We start from the raw sequence: 18,844 nt of genomic DNA, 5'->3' as shown, positions 1-18,844 counted from the left end.
TTTGCACATCGCTCGGGACTTCCACCTCAGCTAACCTACAGTAGCAGACTTTTAGACGAGATCGTCCAGGATGATGTGCGGCTTGCCGCACGTCGGATCTTGACTCTTAATGACCTTGCCGCGGGTCTGGACGCCCGGGTATGAGCCATACACAGGAGACCACTCTTCCATCTTGGTTTCTGACGACCGATAAATGCAGAAACACGCTAACTGCTTTCGTTGACTTCTACGGTCCGGTGCTACCGTTGCATCTTCGGCGTCTTGACAGCATGCTGCAGGTTGCCCGGTCTTTGCCACGATGTGGATGCGCGCGTGTACGATCCCAGACAGCCAGGTCAACCTCCAATGCGAGACGTCAGTTTTGAAATGTCTCTTCACGCTGTTCTGTAACATGTCTGTGAATCCGTCATATCGCGTGTCCGCAACTCAACATCTGATAACTTCGCTCTCCGACGTAATCATACGTCACACTGTTTTCATTGATGTAACCAAGTGGAATTGCAGTCCGTAATGCAAACGCACCTTCTTTCGCGACATAGAGACCTTGAACGGTCACAACGCATTCCTTTGAAGCTCCAAGAACGCTCATGCATGATCGCTGCATCCTATTCTGCTGGTTTTGAGAAGGTGAAAGACCAGTCTGTCAATGTGATTCTGGAAAGGACCGTCCATGTGACCGACCTTGCACACCCGGCGCGCATTTCATCAAATGCTCGATTTGCTCAATGCCGTCCAAGCTCAAGTGATCTGATAGTGGACGCATGTACTGCGGTCGCCCTCCCCTTGAGATAACGGTCGCGGTGTGCATCGCATTACGTTACCGCGCATGCGGCCGCCAGACTTGCGCACCCAGACTGTTCTATGTTCGGAACGGTGAATGCGAGCCTAATTAATGAACTGGAAGACGGCAGTATGATCTCATGGGATATTGCCCGATGGCTTGGTGTGCGTATGAATGGGCATCTTGCCTTCGCCTTGCCTCATGACAGCCATGCATTTGCGTAGCTCACCTTAAGTGTTGTTGTAGGTTTGGTCGAGACTTCTTCGCCTTGGATACCCATGCAACCAGTTGAACAAGGGAGCTTGAGCATACATGGGAATTGTTCTATATGCGGGCAGATAAATGCCGTCGATTGTGCGACGATACCCTGCGACTCACGAAGGTAATGGAAGGCGAAGCCCTGCGGTCAGTTGCTCATAACAACAGCAGATATAGATATGAACATGCTTTAATGACGTACAGGAAAAAGAGGGCTTTCTCAACAGGTCGAATTGCTGCCTAATAATGGCTGTTCAGTGCGAGTTAGTGGCGATTACACCTTTCGGACTTTGCAACAAATGAGCATACATGTTCGCAATTCTATGGCGCCGTGTCAATGATCAGGCATGACATCACAAGGAAGAAACACACCGGAGGTGCGAACATCGATGAGCACTCAGACATTCAAGAGCTGCGGGACCCTCATTAGTAGCCATCCGTATGAGCGAATCCCCCATTTCAAATGACACAAGTTTAGTACTTTTCAGCGACCATATGTCAGATTCGCAAAGCTCATTGCTCAAAGAGGAGGATCTGCAAACACAGCAAGCCAGAAGGATCGAACCGCGGGATGATGTTGCAGATGTTGCAACGAGCGCCTTGCGTGACTTTCAGTCAGTGACGTCCGTGACGAGACGCGTCTTCGGGCGCCACCAACGCGCCTCGAGATCCTCTCCTGCGCGACCAGCTTTGCCTCTCACATTCCTACGTACAGCTCCGGGTTTCTAAGCAAAGAGAACACGAACGGAGCATTTTGACGTTATCCCCCCTTTCTTCGCTAGCACCTCCGGCGTGTCATGGGACCCCCCGGAGCGAGTGTCAAGTGAGCAGCATTTCCATCTCCCTCCACTGCGCCCGATCACAATTCTCTCGTTCCTACAAATTCTGCGCAGAGACAGTCCGAGCACGCTCGGCTGCAAATGGGAAGAACCCGCGAGCTCCGGTGCGATGAGCCTGAGCGTCGCGTCGTTGCACGCTTCGCGCACGGACCTTGGCCGCGGGTGACGCCCTGACCTGCCCTGACCTGCCTGCCTGCGCCCCCGATGTCGTAACGCAGCAGACGCACGCAGCTCAATACAGATATGGATGCGCTAAAGAGAGTTGCCGTACCCCCTCTAGGCTCTGCCTCGACGTCAAGTGCAGGCTATGAACGCTGCGACCGGGGGTGGGGTTGGTTCCGATAGACCGGGTGAGAGCCGTCAGCCTGAATCAGATCAGACTATACTTGTCGCAGCGCTCGCTGGATTGGCACCGCACGCCCAAATGCAGATTAGGCTTGCCGGAAGGCACACATACACACATGACGTGTATTCACGTCCTTCGCGCGAGCGCGGCGATGCGCGCATTTGGGATGTGCGCACCGGCAGACGGAAGCTTGGACGCAACGTAATTGCATTATTTCATTGTGCGTGCATTCCGGCGTGGCATAGCGCAGCGCATACGTTACGGCGTACAAGTGGTACGTGAAAAATGCGGACGGAGATGAATGAGATGCGGACAGATAGGATGCAGTAGAGAGGACGATGCATGTAACCCAAGGAGCATGTGGTCAGTGTACGTACAGATACAAGTGAGTAAGCCCTCTCGCGGGATGCGGCCGAATGGGGAGACGAGTAGGTACGCATTATGGTATAAGCGGTACGGATGTAGGGGATGAAGATGGTGGGCGAAGGGGTGAGGGGGGCCGCACGCGCAGAGGGTCATTTTCTATCGTCATCGCCGGTCGTTAAGGAACGTAATGAGCGATAACAGTGAACGAGCCATCGTCCTGTCATCGCGTTCGAAATCATGTACCACCGTTCTATCAACATTGCGGGCCGACAACGACCTTCATGACCATGCGTCCATTCTCATCGCGACCCTTGGCCATGAGATCAAATGCCCGTGCAGCCTCTTCGAGCGGGAAGCGGTGCGAGATAATGCGCTCGATGTTCGGGAGCTTCCCCGACGCAAGAAGCGCAAGAGCCGTCGGGTACGTGTTCGCATATCGGAACGAGCCGAGAATATCGACTTCCCGCGTTGCCGCTGCCGACAGCGGGAGGGTCACATTGCGCGAACCCATCCCGACAAGCATCACCTTGCCGCCAGTCACCGCCGCCTATTCGACAGCCAAATTCGGTCAACTCCGACTGATCATCAGGACGATCAAATGCAGGGTGCTCACGTGGATGGACATCTGGATGCATGGTTCCGCGCCGGTGCACTCAAAGACGACATCGAAGCCGTCCGGCATGTTGAATGCGCTGAGCGCGGCGCTGATAGTCTCCTTTGCGCGGCGGAGCTGCTCGTCGGTCGTCTTGGCCTTGTCGACCATGGGCAGGCAGTACACCTGCTGTGCGAAGCCCTGCTCGCGCGCAAAGTTAAGTCTTGCCTGATTGATGTCGATTGCGACGACGCGCGATGCGCCGTAAGAGCGCGCGAGCGCACACGCGAGGAGGCCGATAGCGCCGACGCCGAACACGAGCACGGACGAGGGCACCTCGGGCGTGAGCCCTGCGCGCCGCGACGCGTGCAGGAGGACGGAGAGCGGCTCGGCGAGGGCGGCCTGCTCGAAAGTGCAGTTGTCTGGGAGCCTGTGTATGCGGACGCGGGAGAAGACAGAACGGGCGGTCAGCGACGCGTGTCACGTGAGGCGTCGAGGCCTCGGGAATACGGAGAGGGGTGACTTACGGGTGGAGGACGTGTGCTGGGTGGTTCATGCGATCTTGGAGGGTGCCGTCCGAATGCGGAAAAGTCTTTGCGCTGCTGCAGAAGCGCATGTTCTTGCAGAGGTTGTAGCGCCCCTTTGCACAGAAGCTGCAGTTGTTGCACATGATGCCGGCCTCAATCGCGACACGTTGGCCGGGGACGAGGTGCCTGACGCCGGGTCCCACTGCGGTGACAATGCCTGCAGCTTCATGGCCGAGGACGAGTGGTTGTTGAACGACAAAGTCGCCGTTCCGGCCGTGCATGTAGTAGTGCACTATGTGGGCGAAGAAAAAATTATGTCAGCGCCGAATTTGCGGTTCGAATGGAGGGAGCGGCTCACAGTCGCTGCCGCAGAGTCCTGTGGCGAGTACGGCGACCTGAGCTTGGCCTTGCTGTGGGGGCCAGAGGGTGCGCTCCTCATAGCGAAGGTCCTTCGCACCATGGAGGACGACTGCGTGCTGGGTGGGGAGTGCGACGGGGGACATGTTGGTGAATGGTGTGCGTGGAATGGAGACTGGGGCCTGGCGGAGACGGTGGAGAAGACATAGGGACGAATTTATATCGCTCTCGCTGGATCTCGTGAGGAGCGTGTTCTGAACTGGACCGCGGCGACACCACCGTCGGCCGGTCCGAGAATCCGCATCCAAGCCCTGCTTGATCGACGCTCAAGGCTTACGTCAGACAGGCGGACCCTGGGCAGGCGCCGCGGCTGCCCCTTCTGCCTTCGATGTCCCGTCTGATGTGATTGCGTTCTCCCTCTTCGGATCCCCGGCGCGCCTGCCGACCCGGGGGCCAGCACTTCGCTCCCCTCCTCCTCCTCGTCATCCGTCCATTTAACCTGCGCGACAACATGGCGGCCACTCTGCTCAAACGCGCAACATGGATCCGACTCCAAATCTCCCAGCATCAGCACTCTTTTCGCTCGCCGGTCAGAACGTGCTCATCACAGGCGCTAGTCGCGGTACGTGCGCCTCCATTCCACTCCTCCATTCCACTAGCCAATACCCTTCCGCGCAACCCCTTACCGATAACACGTCTGTCTTGTCCTCGCCAACTTACGTCTTATCTCCCCTAGGCATCGGTGCTGCCTGCGCCATCGCCCTCGCCGAGGCGGGCGCCGATCTGTGCCTCGTCGAGCGCCCCTCCACTGCCGCGAAGAATACTGCGACGCGCGATGCGATCGCTGTGCTCGGGCGCACCGTCCGCGTCGTAGAGTGCGACCTCGCCGACCTCGAGGACGTCAAGACCGTCTTCGCGCGCGCACTCGACGCTATGGGTGGTGAGATCCACGTCCTCGTCAACTGCGCGGGCATCCAGCGGAGATCCCCGGCCGTCCAGTTCCCCGAGGCTGATTGGGACGATGTGCGTCTGCCTTCGTATCTCTCCGTTTTCCTTGCCCCGTTCGCTTCTTTCATTTCCTCTCCTGCGGGCTGTCGGAACCCAATTGGGTTCCGCGCGTTCGTTTGCGTTTGTATTTGCATTTGCATAAGCGTTTGCCTCTTCGTAATCTGCCGGCGTGACGTGCGCGCTTCCCTCTCCTTAGTGCGTCCTTTCTGCTCCGCATGTTTGGGTCCTCAGGCGCACACTTGCCTCCTACGCAACCGTACATGGTTCTTTTCCTACTCTATGCGTCTAGTCCCTAATGTTCACGCACTTCTCCGATTCGCGCTTGATTTCACTGACCGGCGCATATAACGTAACCTCTTCTATCAGCGCGTATCTGCATGGTACCAGACGCCTGAACTTTCGTGTGTCGGCCACGCCTATCGCTCGTTCACAGTCTAGCGCCATTCCCTGGGGTGGCAGAGCGCGAAGGCTGATGGGAAGAAGGACGTGAGAGCGGGCATGTGAACGCCCCGCCGCGTGTTTTCGGTGCGTTCAGTGCAGCGAAACTGCTCTATTCCCATTGCCGACTGGGGTCGGAACATGCGGGACCTGCTATCCTGCTGTGGAACCCTGATTCGCGGTGTTTGCTGTATCAATCTCCATATTGCGACTAGCGCTATGGACTTCTCCACCCCCCGTCCCCTTGTCTTCGTCCTGTGCCGGTTGTTTCTCGCACCGGAGCCTCCTTGTCTCTGGTATCGGTTTGTCTGTTTGTGCTCTCAGGGTTATGACATTTCTGCGCCAAGTGCCTGGTGGCTCTTGGCTTTCTACCCTGGACTCGCGTCCCGACATCCGAGTGACGAATCGCACATCGTGAACTTTTCCATTCAGCATTTTACGTTCTTTCATTGATCTCGCGATCCCCATATCGACCGCCTCGGCCTGCCGCTCGCGTCATTTGCCCGACGTGGTGGGCGTGCATCCTCTGGTAGGTCAGGGATGAGCCACGCCGCAGGACATAGAGGGTAAAGCGCGTCGTCGCTGCCCGGTCCAACTCATGTCCGTCTGCCCGTCCACAGCATCTCCCCCCTCCTCATCTCCGCTTCATCGCGCGCAGCACCCCGTTCCTCCCCTCCTTCCGTTCCCATTCGCTGGGCCACGCAGATCGCGATCGGTGTGCGAGCCAACGCCTTTTGTCGCATTTGCACCAGGGGCAAGTCCGAGTTCGTTCCGCTCGTCGTCCGTCCGAGCGACCTTCCGCGCTTCTGCTTCCATTGTGTTTCCCCTCCCTTCGCTTCGCTGTCCAGCCTCTGCGCCTCGTCCCCGGTCGAGGCGCGGGCTATGGCTGACGTCATGTACATTTGGTGGCCACGTTCGTCCCTCGACGTCGATGCGAAACGGGCGTTGCGACCGTACACTGCCATGTTTGCCTTTCCGGGCAAGCCAGAGATCGTCGTGCGCTTCTGGTTCGGCTGGGGACACGTGGGGTGTCGAGGGGCGGCTATGCGTGTTCTATCTCCCTCTCCGTTCTCTCACAACGCAGGCGGGCATGCGCACAGCCTTGCGACTTGTCTCGGCTGTGGGAGGCGTATGAGGATTGTGCCTTTCGTTGCATCGATTGCCCCTTTGATCGGCGCGCATCGCCTCGGCAGGCGCGTGTCTCTGATTAGATTCATGCTTTTCTCGACGTGCTCTATCATTATCTCCCATTTACACTTCACATCGTCATCCTATTGATTCTACCCGCTGGAATGAAGGAACACGAGAATAACCCTGCGTTTTCGTCTTGACAGGTTATCAATGTGAATTTGAAGTCGGTCTGGCTGCTCTCCCAGGCCGCTGGCCAGCACATGGTTCCCCGCCGACGAGGGAAGATCATCAACTTCTGCTCGCTGCTCACGTTCCAGGTATGGTGTAGCGCGTTCCGCTGTTATCTCGCGCATTCATTATGTGTGATAGGGCGGCCTCACGGTCCCGGCGTATGCGGCAGCGAAAGGCGCGCTGGGGCAGCTCACGAAGGCGCTCAGCAACGAATGGAGCAAGGACAATGTGCAGGTGAACGGCATTTGCCCGGGCTATATCGCGACGGACATGTGAGCGCGCACATCCTCATGTTATGAACGTCCCAGGGGTAGGGTTGGGTGCCCCGCCTTCTCCCGTTGCGGAGGAATGGTGGGCCGATGCCGTGTCGAGGCTAGCGCAGGTGGACGCATCTCGGAGCATGCATGCGTCCTAGTACGATGATCGCCGAAGTGCAGCGCACTAGCTCGGTCGGCTACCCATCGACGCACCGCATCCTCGTCTTCTGCTCCATGCGCTGTCCAATCTTCGCTCTTCGGCTGCTTGCGGTGGATATCTGAGGGCACGGAGGAACTGTCGTCTGACCACTGTGTATCGTAGGAATGAGAGGTTGCTGCAAGACCCCACGCGCCTGCGCCAGATCACGGAGCGTATACCTGCGGGGCGGTGGGGCGAGCCCAAGGACTTTGCGGGGCCCGTCGTCTTCCTCGCGAGCAAGGCGAGCCAGTACGTGTGTGGAGAGCTGCTGGTCGTCGACGGAGTGAGTTTTGCCTATCGCACGACCATCCTGGACGCATAAGCTGACTGGGATCTGCATCACAGGGCTGGATGGGACGGTAGACCTTCCTGCTTGGTCGGACGGAAGAAGAAGCGTGGTGGAGACGAATTCGCCGACGAAGCAAGTGACTTTAGCTGTATCGCTCCAATCATGTACATCAGCACCAATTGCGCGCTAAGCATTGAATTGTATCTCGTTCGCATCCCAATCTTGCGCGATCCTCCGCGCGTCCTCCATTCCATTCAGTAGCGAGACTCGCTAGTGGCGTAGCAGTGGGAGGCGGCCCCCATTCCGCCGAGGAACCGACCCGGTTCGCCTCGCGCGCAGGATCACGTGCTTGCGCTCCCCCGGGAGTCGGTCCCGAGATACGAACAGGGAGATCTTATTGCGGGATACCGGTGCTGCGATCGGACCTGGGCCCCCTGAGATCGGTTCGTCCGATCAGCCCTGATGCCTGATGGGGGTGCGGAGGGTCGGACCGGTGGAGGGCGGCTGGCTGGCTGGAGGTGGCCGCGGACGACGGTGGTCGGTAGCTGCGAATACCGTGCGTAAGCGAGGCGAGAGGCAGGCACGGAGAATGATGAATGATTAGCATGTTTTCAATTGGGGCGGTTTTTTTGGACCTCGTTCTGTACCGGCCCGGTGAGCCTGGATATCTGGCGGCGGATGGGGGGACGGAAAGATGCGTTCAGGTTTACGTTGTTCCTACCTTGCTCAGGGCGTACTTCGTTCTGAGGCGCAGATGCCGGCGATGAGAAAGAGGAATTTGGAACATAGAGAGTTAGCGGTGTTTTCCGAAGGCTTTCACAACGACGTCCAGGGTCGGCGGAGCGGGCAGATGCCAGGTACTGAGGCCTGCGAAGTCCAGGAGTAGGCATTCGAAGCAAGGGCATGATCTGAACTTCGTGCCGTGATCCGTGCTAGAAGAAGTAGATGGTAAATGGTAAGCAAAACAGCCATTGGAAAATTTTTATCGAGGATCACGGAGTGGTGCTCGCGACCGCGCGGGCATCACCTTCTAGGATGCACCCGAAACCGAGATGATCTTTCGAAGCTAGACATCGACTCTCACAGTCCATGCACGGCAGCTTGAAAATTACATTTTGCGGAAAAACGTGTACAGCGGAACGCAGCGATACGAGGCCTGGACTGATACTGCGGGCTAGCAGAGCGTCGCTCACGCGAACACGCGAACCCCATCATGGACTGGCGAGACTCGCTCATCCGCAAGCCTATTAATCAGATAAGCTTTTGAATGCACAGAGAAGGACGGGGAATGCGGATCCGTGTGCGCACCCCCTACACGCCGGATGCGCTGGCCGATGCGTCGAGAGCGTCGTGTAACTGTGCGATAAATTTAAATCCGATGTGCGCACCGTTCACAAGAAAGTGGCTTCTCGAGGGCAATAGAGAATGTTCCGGCTTCTAGGTTAGTCTAGGACCTGAAGGGTGCTGGTTGGATAGCGGAGGCCATGTACATGTGCCAGGGGAGTAGCGAGCGGTGGCCGTAGACGAGAGAGTAGAGAAGGTTCCTGGTGAGCACAGGTGAGCACCTCTGTTTCGAAGGGCCGGTAAAACTCGTCAGATGATCAGAAGAGCAATTATTGCCTGATGAGCTGAGGAAGCATTCTCAAGACGGAACCTGGCCGTGGTTGACGAAATAACGTTGTTTGTCGGGAGTACTGTACGCATTGACTTGCCACATGATGCTTGCAATCCCCGAGGAGAGACCCGACGTTCTCTCGATGGCGTGGTCGAGGCCGCTGAGTTTAAATCTACTTGAGCGTGATCGCGACGCATCGAATCACATGCAGCTCCCTCTCGAGGGAGAAGGCCGTAAAAGCTGCGAACATAATTGCGCTAAAGAGGCAAGAGTGCACCGTATAAGTCATCAGGAGCTTACAAGGGCTGCACAAGGCGATGTGAGAGGTAGAACACTGAGTAACGTTATGAAGCGACACGAAAAATGCCCACGCTGCAGGGGGTATCCCTCCCGCAAATTGTTCACCCCAGCACTATCAAGGAGACTGCATTGTGGGGCGTTCAGTCCAGAGGCGCGCGACATACCGTCGCGTCTCAATAGTTATACCTCAAAGAGATATAAAGTCAAGATACCCCACTCTGAATTTGTATCAGTTGAGGCCGTTCATACGATATTGCGTATGACTCGTACCGCGTTCAAGATCAAGTATGTTCATGCCGTCCCGTACATGGGCTCTGCGACAATAACCACCTAGCATCAGGACCTCGGCGTCCTCAAGTGTTTCTCTCCCAGTTTGGTACAGAGAGCGCATATTACAGCACATATAATGAAATCTGATATGTAAAATTCCTGTGCAACGTCATGCGATAGGCCTCCCACGATGCGGAAACCCGACTCACCTCAGGCTTTGTCAATCAGCAGAATATAGTCGACCCGCAAAGCGGCATCCGTGAAAGGTATGATGGCGGTTGCATGCGAGGGCTGTTCTGCACCATGCTTGCATTATATACCGGCCTCAGGAATGGGATGTCAGAGACAAGCCGGTGGGTTGACAGAATGTCTGTGCTAGCCGCGTCGCGCGAATCGCGCTACGCGTCGGGGAGCGCTTGTCCACGTGACCCGGCCTCTAATCTCTCGTTTGCGCAACTTCGCTCGTTTGTGCAACTTCACGGCTCTTGTCTGCATCTCGGAAATGGTCTTTCTCTCTTCTGCGGCACAATAAGTCGAGCGACAGTCGACGTCCGGTACAATATCATCCGTACTTTCTTCTCCAGCCGTGATGTGCCATTTCCGTTAAACTCTGCTTCTCATATACCCTCTCCGATGATTTTCTTCTTTGTACAATGTTGTCACGACTTGAGATTTCCGTTCACACAATGGTCAAAGAATGTGTTGCTTTCGCCATAAGTGACTATCTCACCGCTGAGACAATTTTTGAATCTGCTGTTGTCCAAAGCGGAAGGACTCCCGTATCTTGTTCAAAAAATGTGTATATTATCCGTAGACGGCAGATGTTAACACTGCGAAGAAACGAAAGTCTGTCATTCATGCGGGCCACAAGGTGGCAGCCAGAGTTAATTTCAGTAATCTCATACCATCACTTAGGCGAAGAAGATGATCACGAACTTGATGAAACCACTCGGAAGACGACGCAAATTGTCCATGTGTGATCTGAGTACCGATTCAATTAATGTCACTGTATCCTTCGCTTGGTGGATGGAATGTGGAGGACTGGCCGTCGATGCGGTCATCGAAGGTGTTCAAGGAGCGTTAGGTGAATGCTATTGGATGATAACTCTCTGCAGCAACTAATTTGAATGTGATCGATCGTCGTGGAGTGACCTCGGATCCAGATACGCTCGACCCAGCGGCATTCCCCTCCAACCTGGCGACTTTGAGTTCGAATTGCTCCAACACGACGACTTCTGATCACTGTACAACCAGCCTGATAGGTTCCATCCGTACATAGCGTCCATCTTCCGAGCCGATATCCGTACGTTCTTCGAGTAATGGCTGTTCTATGACTTCCTCTGTGCAGATAATGTAGTCGGTCGACTCGATAATTGCTTGTTCATCTTGCACAGGGCCGCAAAGTATTGAAACGACTACAGAGCAAGATCTCCAAGACGAGAAACGGGCGCACATGGTATGCTTGCATTCTTTCAGTCGAGAGATGACACCGTTTAGTTTAGTGGCATAATGTTTGCCTTTACACTATTGCTTGAGCACACTTGTTCTCAATCGACCTTGCGTCTCTTCTCCGGATTCGTCAATTCGCCAATGACCTCCGCAGCGTTCCTCTTCCGAGCTTCGGGTCTCTCTTCCTCGTCCTTTTCCGACCCATTTCCACTGCCCGATGGCGGCGCATTGGACGGTTCGGACCACTCAAGCAATGACGGTCGACGCCGCGGATTCTTGTCCATCAGCCGTGTCGCAAAGGCCATGAGGCCTTCATCCTTGTCCCCGTTCCTCCTAATCCTCTCAGCGAAGACGTAGAAAACACGACCGCAAGACCACCTGTCGGCCCTGATGGGACTGTACATGGTTGGCGGACCGTTCTCCTCCCCAATTTCCGGCGCCATCCATCCGGGACTGCCACAGTACTCGTTGATCTCTTGGTCTGCATCCTTGACTCGGACAGCGATATCAAAGTCAATGATCTGCAGGCGGAAGCTGACGGTGTAGACAAGGTTCTCGGGCTTGATGTCCAGGTGAGCTACTCCGTGCTCGTGAAGGAACGCTAGCCCTTTGGCCAGATCGCGGCTGAGCTGAACGAACTTGCCGCGAAGCACACCGCCGTCAGCGTAAAATTGGAGTTCCTCGTCGATGGAGCTTCTCTTCGGAAATATGAGGTACTTCCCCAAACTTGTTCTAATTGTTTTGAGTAAAGTGATGATGTGATTCGATGGCGGCTTTATCGTGCGCAGAAATTCGAGGATCTTCAGCTCGTTCGATTTGTCGCTGATTCGTTTTGCGATGAATTCCGTCCCGCTGGAGTCCCCTACACGACGTACAGTCCGTATGTGAGGTGGTAACTGCAAGATGTTTGTCAGTGTGAGCTCTCAAAGCATTCAGTTCCCCGTCGCTCAAACCTTGTACAACGGTTCCCATGTGCCTCCACACTCAAAATGATCAGGTACCAACTCGTATCCTTCTGCTTCAAACTCGTCGTCTTCATCACTGCCATTACCATCTTGGCCATTGTCAGATCGCCCTTCCGTCCCATCAGTGCGAGTGCGCCCAGTGCTTTTCTTCAAATTGAACTGCGGCCATTTCTGATATCGAATGCTGGTGTTGAGATCCTCGACCTTGGAAGCCACGCCTGCAAATTTATCATCGTTTTCTCCCTCCAGGTAAGATGACAGATTGTACAATTCGGATGCAAATTGAAGCCTTTCGCCTTTGTTAGACATGCGAAACTGGTCTTCTACGTTGTAGACCTAAAAAAGGACAGCAACTCAGGCTTCAGGTTCACTGAGATTATAGTTCGCTCGCATGCCTTTGACGAAACCTTGTCTTGAAACAGAAGACAGCGTTTGGCGTGACCTTCTTCAGTGAAATAAACAGCCATTAACACAAATGTCCTCTTCTGAGACTCCTCCGCTTTGTCGTCCAAAATTATGTTGGCGAGACGAACCGCACTCGCTCCCTGAAGAAGCATACGAATGCGATGCTCTGGTGAGTTGTTCGGACAGACATCCACTGTGAGACGAGGTAACTTGTGTGTCCATATGGAGAAATCGCTCTTAGGTTCATACGAGTAGCGCGTGCTTCCAACTTCAACTACCTGCATGATCGGCCAGACTTCGTCGCTACCCATAAATGAGCTTTATTTCTCAGTGAAACGGCAGATACTTTGACACTTACGACCTACAGGAGACCTTTTCTGAGAGAAACGTGTCTAGGTAAACCGCAAATTGATAAAAGAGAATTCCGTTGGCATCAACTTTGTTGAATCCCCTCCCTTGATGTTGCCACATTGAACCATTGTTGGCATCGAACGCAACCTGCAGCAAGTGGCTCAATTCGAACCAGTCACGATCGATAGAGTGAAGATCTGTTCGGGACTCTGAACCGAAATTTACATAGTTCTTTGCAAAGAATATCGCAAGCTCTTCTTCTGTCTTCAATGAAAATCAGAAGTAAAGGGGCGAGACAAGCACGAAAACAACGAACATAATCAGTCATACGTCGTTTGTTGCTCAACAGCGCTTTGTATTCCTCGATGAAATGGGGAAGCTGGTGTGTAGATGCTTCAGTAGGATCCATAACGGCTTAACAATGTTGTAAAGCAGGCGGCAACGACGAGTGCAGGAAAGAGGTTGCGTCAGGATCTGTTTGTTGGTGTCCGGAAGCGAGATCGGAGTTCCAAAACATCTCGCAGATGTCGATCCCGTTGCGGCTGATGGCCCGCACACACTACTCTCGCCGAGTCTCTCTTTTCGATTTATGGGACTGCATTTGACTCGAACACAATTATTTTTTGCGGTATTAAAATGGAGTTCATGACTGCTGCATATTCTCCACTGGGTCCCTGCTGGGGTAGCGACTTCTGCTCATAGAACACACTCCGATAAGAAGACTGTATCGCATTTGAAGTATTAGTATTTCTCTGCTCTACGCTCTCCATTCTCACGCCGAAAGCCATGAATTTCGGACGAATACCATTATGCAGAGCGACACCACTCATGGCTCGTTCCATGCACTGAAAGATCGCACCTCCGTCAGGGGTTAGCTCGGCCAATGGCCAGCGGAAGCATGCCGTGGGAACGCTCCCATAGATCATAGCACAGGTCACAGCCGCTGGGAACGCAAAGGCTATCGCATCTCATATGCGAGCGTCATGCTCGCTCGGAGATATAGATACGACAGAAGGTGCACGGTCCAGCGATAGGGAGACGGTGCGGATACCTGGCCGGTCGGGCTTCTGACAGGTACGCGCCCGCGGACGTGCTGGACGCGGCGTCGAGAACAGAAGGTCAGGCGTAGCGCCGTGAGCATATCAGGCATTGAGGTTTGTGCCCTGAAGATGTGGGCGGCTCCTGGGAGCGGTCGGCCCATCACACGGGAGTTCCCCGTAGCTTTTGATTGGACGATCCTGCGAGGGTCTGGGGTGGGAATTCGCCTGGGATCTCTTGTATGTCAGACAGTGCGCGTGAGAGCAGTAGCAGCGCGAATTGAACCGTACTAACGCATGTTCCGGCGATGTCAATGGCTTTCTGCGACTATCAAAAGAACACTGTTTGCAACGCATGATCCTCCAAGGGTGTGAAGCCGCCTCTGTTAGCGCGTTGTTGCATTGAATGGAGGCCTCCGTTGTGATACGTTATGCTGAGCTAGCCGAAACACGCGGACTTGCCATAATCTCTTTCTGGACCCACGTTATTGACGGTGAAGATAGGACGGATGTCCCCATCCTTGAGATCCAATCAGCACACTGATTCGCCAGAGCAAAAGATAAGCCTGGGCAGTGATTTCGCTTCGAGGCCAATGGAACTTCGCGAAGCACCTCGACCCGTCCAGCCGTACGAGCGAGACATGCAACATGCGTGTTGCATGTCGGCTATGTTACAAGTGCAGCCCGCAGCTGCAGGCGAGTGATCAAGCTTTACAGACGAGATATGGTTCAATTCATCAAGGAAGGCCGTCCTCCGATAGTCCGGTATGCAATGATTGGACCTTGACGTGGGCCCAGGTCCTCCGCGCCTCTCGTTCGCTGAGTTGGATGGGATACAGCGGCTTTGTCGGAATATGCAATAGCGTGAGGCGTCGCGAACGCGAAGCTCGAGAACTGCAAACGTGTGAGAAAAAGTTCGCGAGATAGCTGCGTGGTGGTCTCGGAGCGATGCTGCCGCACAATGTATAGCGGGCTGATGAGCGACGATCAGGGGAGGCGGTTGGTCGTCGCTAAGTAAACGTCCGCAGCGGCTGCAATAGCACGGGCCGATGAGTGAGAGGGCACCTTTGCGTTGGTGTCTTGCAGACTTATGATACGTTGAATAGGCATCGACAGTGCGCAGCTACTGCAATGATCAGCGACGTGAAAGGCTGGGATAGTTGAGCAATTCGAACGCCACCACAAACGCTATGCGAACATGCTAGGGACGATTGTATAAAAACCACCAATCATGATAGAGTGCGGAAGCAGTGAGTGGGCTTTGGTCCGAAAGCGTGCACTGTCAGATCCCGAGTGGAAAGAACAACGGATGCCAGCTCACGAGAAGAACAGTACATTGAGGCAGCGACCGTACGTGCGGACCTTTAACCAGGAGGTTTTCGCGTAAACGGAAGCATGAATACCACCGAGCCAAGTCCGCGCATTTGAAGCAGTGAACTGAAGCGAAGGCACATACATCGCGCAAGAGAGAAACGGGATTAAGCGTTCGGAGGCATTCAATTCCTGAGAAGGGCAATCGCATCAAGAACGTCGTCCAGTGTTTTCTCATGTTCCTCTTCGCATTCCTCAGCCTCCGCGGCAGGATCTGCAGCGGAAGGAGAAAAGCCCCGCCACCGTTGCACCTTCCGCAGCGTGTACTCGATATCGTCCAGTGATTCGCATTGAGTCAATTCAGCGCGGAACTTGTTGAACCATGGTCTCCGACTACTATTCAGGATTTCCAAAGTGAGATACTTCAGGAACAGAGAAGCGGATTGGACGGACCATTGATGATCGATGAAGTGCCTAACGTGAGTTCGCACCGTTTCAATGGTCGCTGTACCTGGATCCTCCCTGCATAAGTCGAGATATTCTCGCGATATGTCGACGGGATCAGGGAGGACGTTTGCGAAAAGACTGTCCAGACAGTGACCATCAGTGGAAAGACAGAACACATGTACGAAGGCTCTCTGCCTTACCAAGGGTTCCCGAGCAACGTCTCGCCGACCATCATGCCATCCGCTCCAGTCACTGCACGATTGGCTTCTACGTCTTTCCAGAGTCGCACATTGCCATTGCTGACCACAGGTGTCGTCAAGTTCTCCTTGAGCCTCTTCACCTGCTCTAGATCGGCTGCCCCCTGTCGTCTCCGTCGTGCAGAGACAGTCCGGGCATGGAGAGTTATCCAAGATGCACCTACGTTCTCGAGCCGCTGGGCAAGATCTAGAGTAGCGGAAGCTGGCTGACAAAGGCGCAATTTGGCAGAAACAGGAACAATCAGCGAGTGTGACATTGAGGATACTGAGCAGCGACCACATTAATCTGAAATCACAAATTGATTCAACGAGCGACTCACCGATACTCTCGACAAGAGGCCAATCCTTCTGGCCTAACAAATATGCCCCGTAATGGGCATCTCGCGCTGCTTCCTGAGGACAGCCGAGATTAAGATCTGCACAGCTTGAACTCTTATAGGCTCGGGTCTTCCGTGGATCCTGGCAAAAAGCACACCTATTGCGTCACAATGTACCTGCATCTTCCGGGCAGCTTTCACCACCGTTTCCGGATCGTTTCCACAAAGCTGCACCACAACAGGTCTATCTTCCGGACCGCCGAGACCTCGCAGATGGAAGTCCAAATATTCCTGATCGTCAAGCAGTCTCTCTGGGAGAAGCATTTGGGTGTAAACCAGGGTAGCATCGTAGCCTCGAACAAGCTTCCGGAAAGGGAGATCGCTTTGATTGACCATAGGTGCCGCTATGCTGGCAAGCACATTTCTTGAGGGAAAGCAGTCAGACTTAGACATCATTCTTAGTATCCTGCGATGTCCGGGATATAGTGAAGCTGGAATGACGCTCCTCGGTTGAGAGAAAGTTGCGCTCAGAGCCTGAGGCCATCATACGCATACGCATGCTCACGTGGGCATGAATACTTCGCGGCCGCCCTTCGCCACAATGTCTTGCTTCTTCCGACCGCTGAGCTTGCAATACTGACGAAGCCAATGGATAAAATAACAACATCTGTACCGCGCACAGGTCCTGACGAATGATTTTGAAATAACAACATCTGGCACTGCAAGGACGTGGCACCAAACATGCGTCTCGAACTTCGCCAATGAGAATCTCGCTACAAGTGGTGACAGCACAACTGCAATATGCAGTGCAAGGGAAGATGACGGCTCCAAAAAATAAACCCGACCCCATTGCTTCCATCACCAGAGTGTTCACCAAACCTCCACAGGCAGCCGCTGGCCCTGACCTTCTCGCTTGACCTGCCTAGTCACCTCCATCAACGCCGCGACGTGTCCGTCCAGCATATCGACATACGGCTTCAACGAAGTCCTCTGCCAGTCTGCCGCAGAGGCGATCAGCAAAGTGACGGCTCTCGCAGTCCATCACGTACCGGAATGATGCTCGGCGCCCTCTTCAGGCACAAGCTCGTCGAGCTCTCGGAGCAACTGGCTCACCGTCGGTACCCGCTCTGGGTTGAACTTGTCGATGGTCTCGGGGTCCACAGGCACGCAGACGCGGCCCGTTTTTGGGTGCACGCAGAAGGGCGCCTTGAGCAGATGGTTCCTGTGCTTTGAGACCTCGGCATCGAGACGAGGATATGTGTACTGCAGGATGATGTCCTCCATCGCGTTTTGCAGTGCAATCTGCGAGGCGCGGTGTCAGTTCCTCCGTATGATGTAGTCGGTTACTGACTCACACGCCGAGGAGTGCCCTTCTCGATTTTGCGAGCCTCGTTCTTGAGATCATCCCATTTATCGTAGGACGAACGCTCAGGGCCATCACTCCATCGTCTGCGTAGTGTCTCCACGACAGACTTGTCCGGGATGAGATGAAGGAGAGCTTCCCAGCCCTCTTCCGATGCGAAGCAGTTTTGGTCCTCGAGGATGAGATCGCCAAACATCGAGGCGAGAGGATCAACGGTCGCCCTGCACGTCCAATCAGACCATAGCTACGCTACGCACAGTCCCAAGACGACTCACTTGATTGACGGGGGAAGCACCGCTCGAGCACTCTGACGGACATTCACCTTCTTGTGCATGTCCTTCCCTCCCTGAATCACCGTCAAACACCCCACAAGCGCCCTCCGCTGCTCGTCCGTCAACTCCATCGCCTCTCTGTCGGATATCCACAAATGAATACCACGTCGGCCGGAATAAACCCACAGCAGATGCCTGTATCCAAATTGGTCGCGGATGGACTCGTCCAGGACGTGTACGGCTGCCGCGATGAACCCCCAACACCGCTTGCAGATGTCCGCGCCGGAGCAGCAAGTTCGGATGGTGTCGTAGTCGGTCATGTCTATGTCGAAAACGAGTTCGCGGAGCTGAGGGGTGAAGTTTGAAGGGCGCACGGTCTTTTTGTCTTTGGGCTGTCTTACGTCAGAGCTGCTCACATAGCAGAGCATAAGCGCATACCCTTGCACTGTAGACTGGCCCGATCTCGAAACGCGTGGGGTTCAGAGTACAGACTTGCTTCTTCAGGCCATCTGCATTATCGAACGAGTTGTAGCGTAAATAGACGTCTCCCTGGAGTGTAAAGGCGAATTCTCGATGCGTGAAGAGGTTTCGAGGGACGTGTTCATGGTTAAGCCAGGCGAAAATCGACTTGAATGGGTATAGACGTTTATAGAACGCCAGCATGATCTCCGGGGTCACTGGCTCAGACTCATTGTGGATCGACATAGAGCAAGTGGTGGCAGAGTAAAGCGGAGGAAAGGGTCGTGGACGGTGTACATAGAGTCGAGGAAGGCTCTCGCCGCCGCCGCCACCAGTGCCACATGCGAAACGCGTCGCGTAACACTGTGACTACTCGCGTCCGTGTCACGCGTATTTGTCACGCGCAG

The 18,844-nt window shown here is 54.6% G+C and overlaps 7 protein-coding genes across 7 annotated transcripts; 1 reads left to right on the top strand and 6 right to left on the bottom strand.

The window, feature by feature from the left end:
- Nucleotides 1–51: 51 nt before the first annotated feature.
- Nucleotides 52–1,426, bottom strand: LAESUDRAFT_717760 (uncharacterized protein; the record flags this gene model as incomplete). Its single annotated transcript, XM_040907363.1, has 9 exons — nt 52–395; nt 523–543; nt 682–782; nt 850–897; nt 1,011–1,105; nt 1,160–1,181; nt 1,242–1,279; nt 1,349–1,360; nt 1,412–1,426. The coding sequence occupies 9 exons, from the start codon at nt 1,424–1,426 to the stop codon at nt 52–54; spliced, it is 696 nt and encodes a 231-aa protein (XP_040758798.1).
- Nucleotides 1,427–2,528: 1,102 nt separating this feature from the next.
- On the bottom strand, nt 2,529–4,393 carry LAESUDRAFT_687258 (GroES-like protein). Its single transcript, XM_040905947.1, has 4 exons — nt 4,068–4,393; nt 3,710–4,001; nt 3,204–3,612; nt 2,529–3,137 (listed from the first exon to the last, which is right to left on the bottom strand). Exons 1-4 carry the CDS (start codon nt 4,210–4,212, stop codon nt 2,844–2,846), a joined length of 1,140 nt encoding a protein of 379 aa, XP_040758797.1. The 5' UTR covers nt 4,213–4,393; the 3' UTR covers nt 2,529–2,843.
- Nucleotides 4,394–4,483: 90 nt separating this feature from the next.
- Nucleotides 4,484–7,859, top strand: LAESUDRAFT_731645 (NAD-P-binding protein). Its single transcript, XM_040910085.1, has 5 exons — nt 4,484–5,089; nt 6,847–6,960; nt 7,013–7,146; nt 7,454–7,613; nt 7,676–7,859. Exons 1-5 carry the CDS (start codon nt 4,607–4,609, stop codon nt 7,691–7,693), a joined length of 909 nt encoding a protein of 302 aa, XP_040758796.1. The 5' UTR covers nt 4,484–4,606; the 3' UTR covers nt 7,694–7,859.
- Nucleotides 7,860–9,604: 1,745 nt separating this feature from the next.
- On the bottom strand, nt 9,605–10,147 carry LAESUDRAFT_731642 (uncharacterized protein). The gene is made up of 3 exons (XM_040910084.1): nt 10,014–10,147; nt 9,805–9,963; nt 9,605–9,752 (listed from the first exon to the last, which is right to left on the bottom strand). Exons 2-3 carry the CDS (start codon nt 9,923–9,925, stop codon nt 9,715–9,717), a joined length of 159 nt encoding a protein of 52 aa, XP_040758795.1. The 5' UTR covers nt 9,926–9,963; nt 10,014–10,147; the 3' UTR covers nt 9,605–9,714.
- Nucleotides 10,148–11,351: 1,204 nt separating this feature from the next.
- Nucleotides 11,352–12,527, bottom strand: LAESUDRAFT_764082 (kinase-like protein; the record flags this gene model as incomplete). Its single annotated transcript, XM_040913380.1, has 2 exons — nt 11,352–12,149; nt 12,207–12,527. The coding sequence occupies 2 exons, from the start codon at nt 12,525–12,527 to the stop codon at nt 11,352–11,354; spliced, it is 1,119 nt and encodes a 372-aa protein (XP_040758794.1).
- A 2,689-nt stretch (nt 12,528–15,216) lies between these two features.
- Nucleotides 15,217–16,845, bottom strand: LAESUDRAFT_731637 (FMN-linked oxidoreductase). Its single transcript, XM_040910083.1, has 5 exons — nt 16,502–16,845; nt 16,347–16,442; nt 15,970–16,291; nt 15,776–15,907; nt 15,217–15,718 (listed from the first exon to the last, which is right to left on the bottom strand). Exons 1-5 carry the CDS (start codon nt 16,794–16,796, stop codon nt 15,508–15,510), a joined length of 1,056 nt encoding a protein of 351 aa, XP_040758793.1. The 5' UTR covers nt 16,797–16,845; the 3' UTR covers nt 15,217–15,507.
- Nucleotides 16,846–17,213: 368 nt separating this feature from the next.
- LAESUDRAFT_664801 (prim-pol domain-containing protein) lies at nt 17,214–18,641 on the bottom strand (the record flags this gene model as incomplete). The annotated part of the gene is made up of 5 exons (XM_040905152.1): nt 17,214–17,341; nt 17,393–17,645; nt 17,699–17,927; nt 17,982–18,370; nt 18,417–18,641. The coding sequence occupies 5 exons, from the start codon at nt 18,639–18,641 to the stop codon at nt 17,214–17,216; spliced, it is 1,224 nt and encodes a 407-aa protein (XP_040758792.1).
- Between the last annotated feature and the right edge of the window lie 203 nt (nt 18,642–18,844).

The sequence above is a fragment of the Laetiporus sulphureus genome, assembly GCF_001632365.1.
Source record: "Laetiporus sulphureus 93-53 unplaced genomic scaffold LAESUscaffold_67, whole genome shotgun sequence".
NCBI classification, from domain to species: domain Eukaryota; kingdom Fungi; phylum Basidiomycota; class Agaricomycetes; order Polyporales; family Laetiporaceae; genus Laetiporus; species Laetiporus sulphureus.
This window is presented reverse-complemented; position numbering and strand designations above follow the sequence as displayed.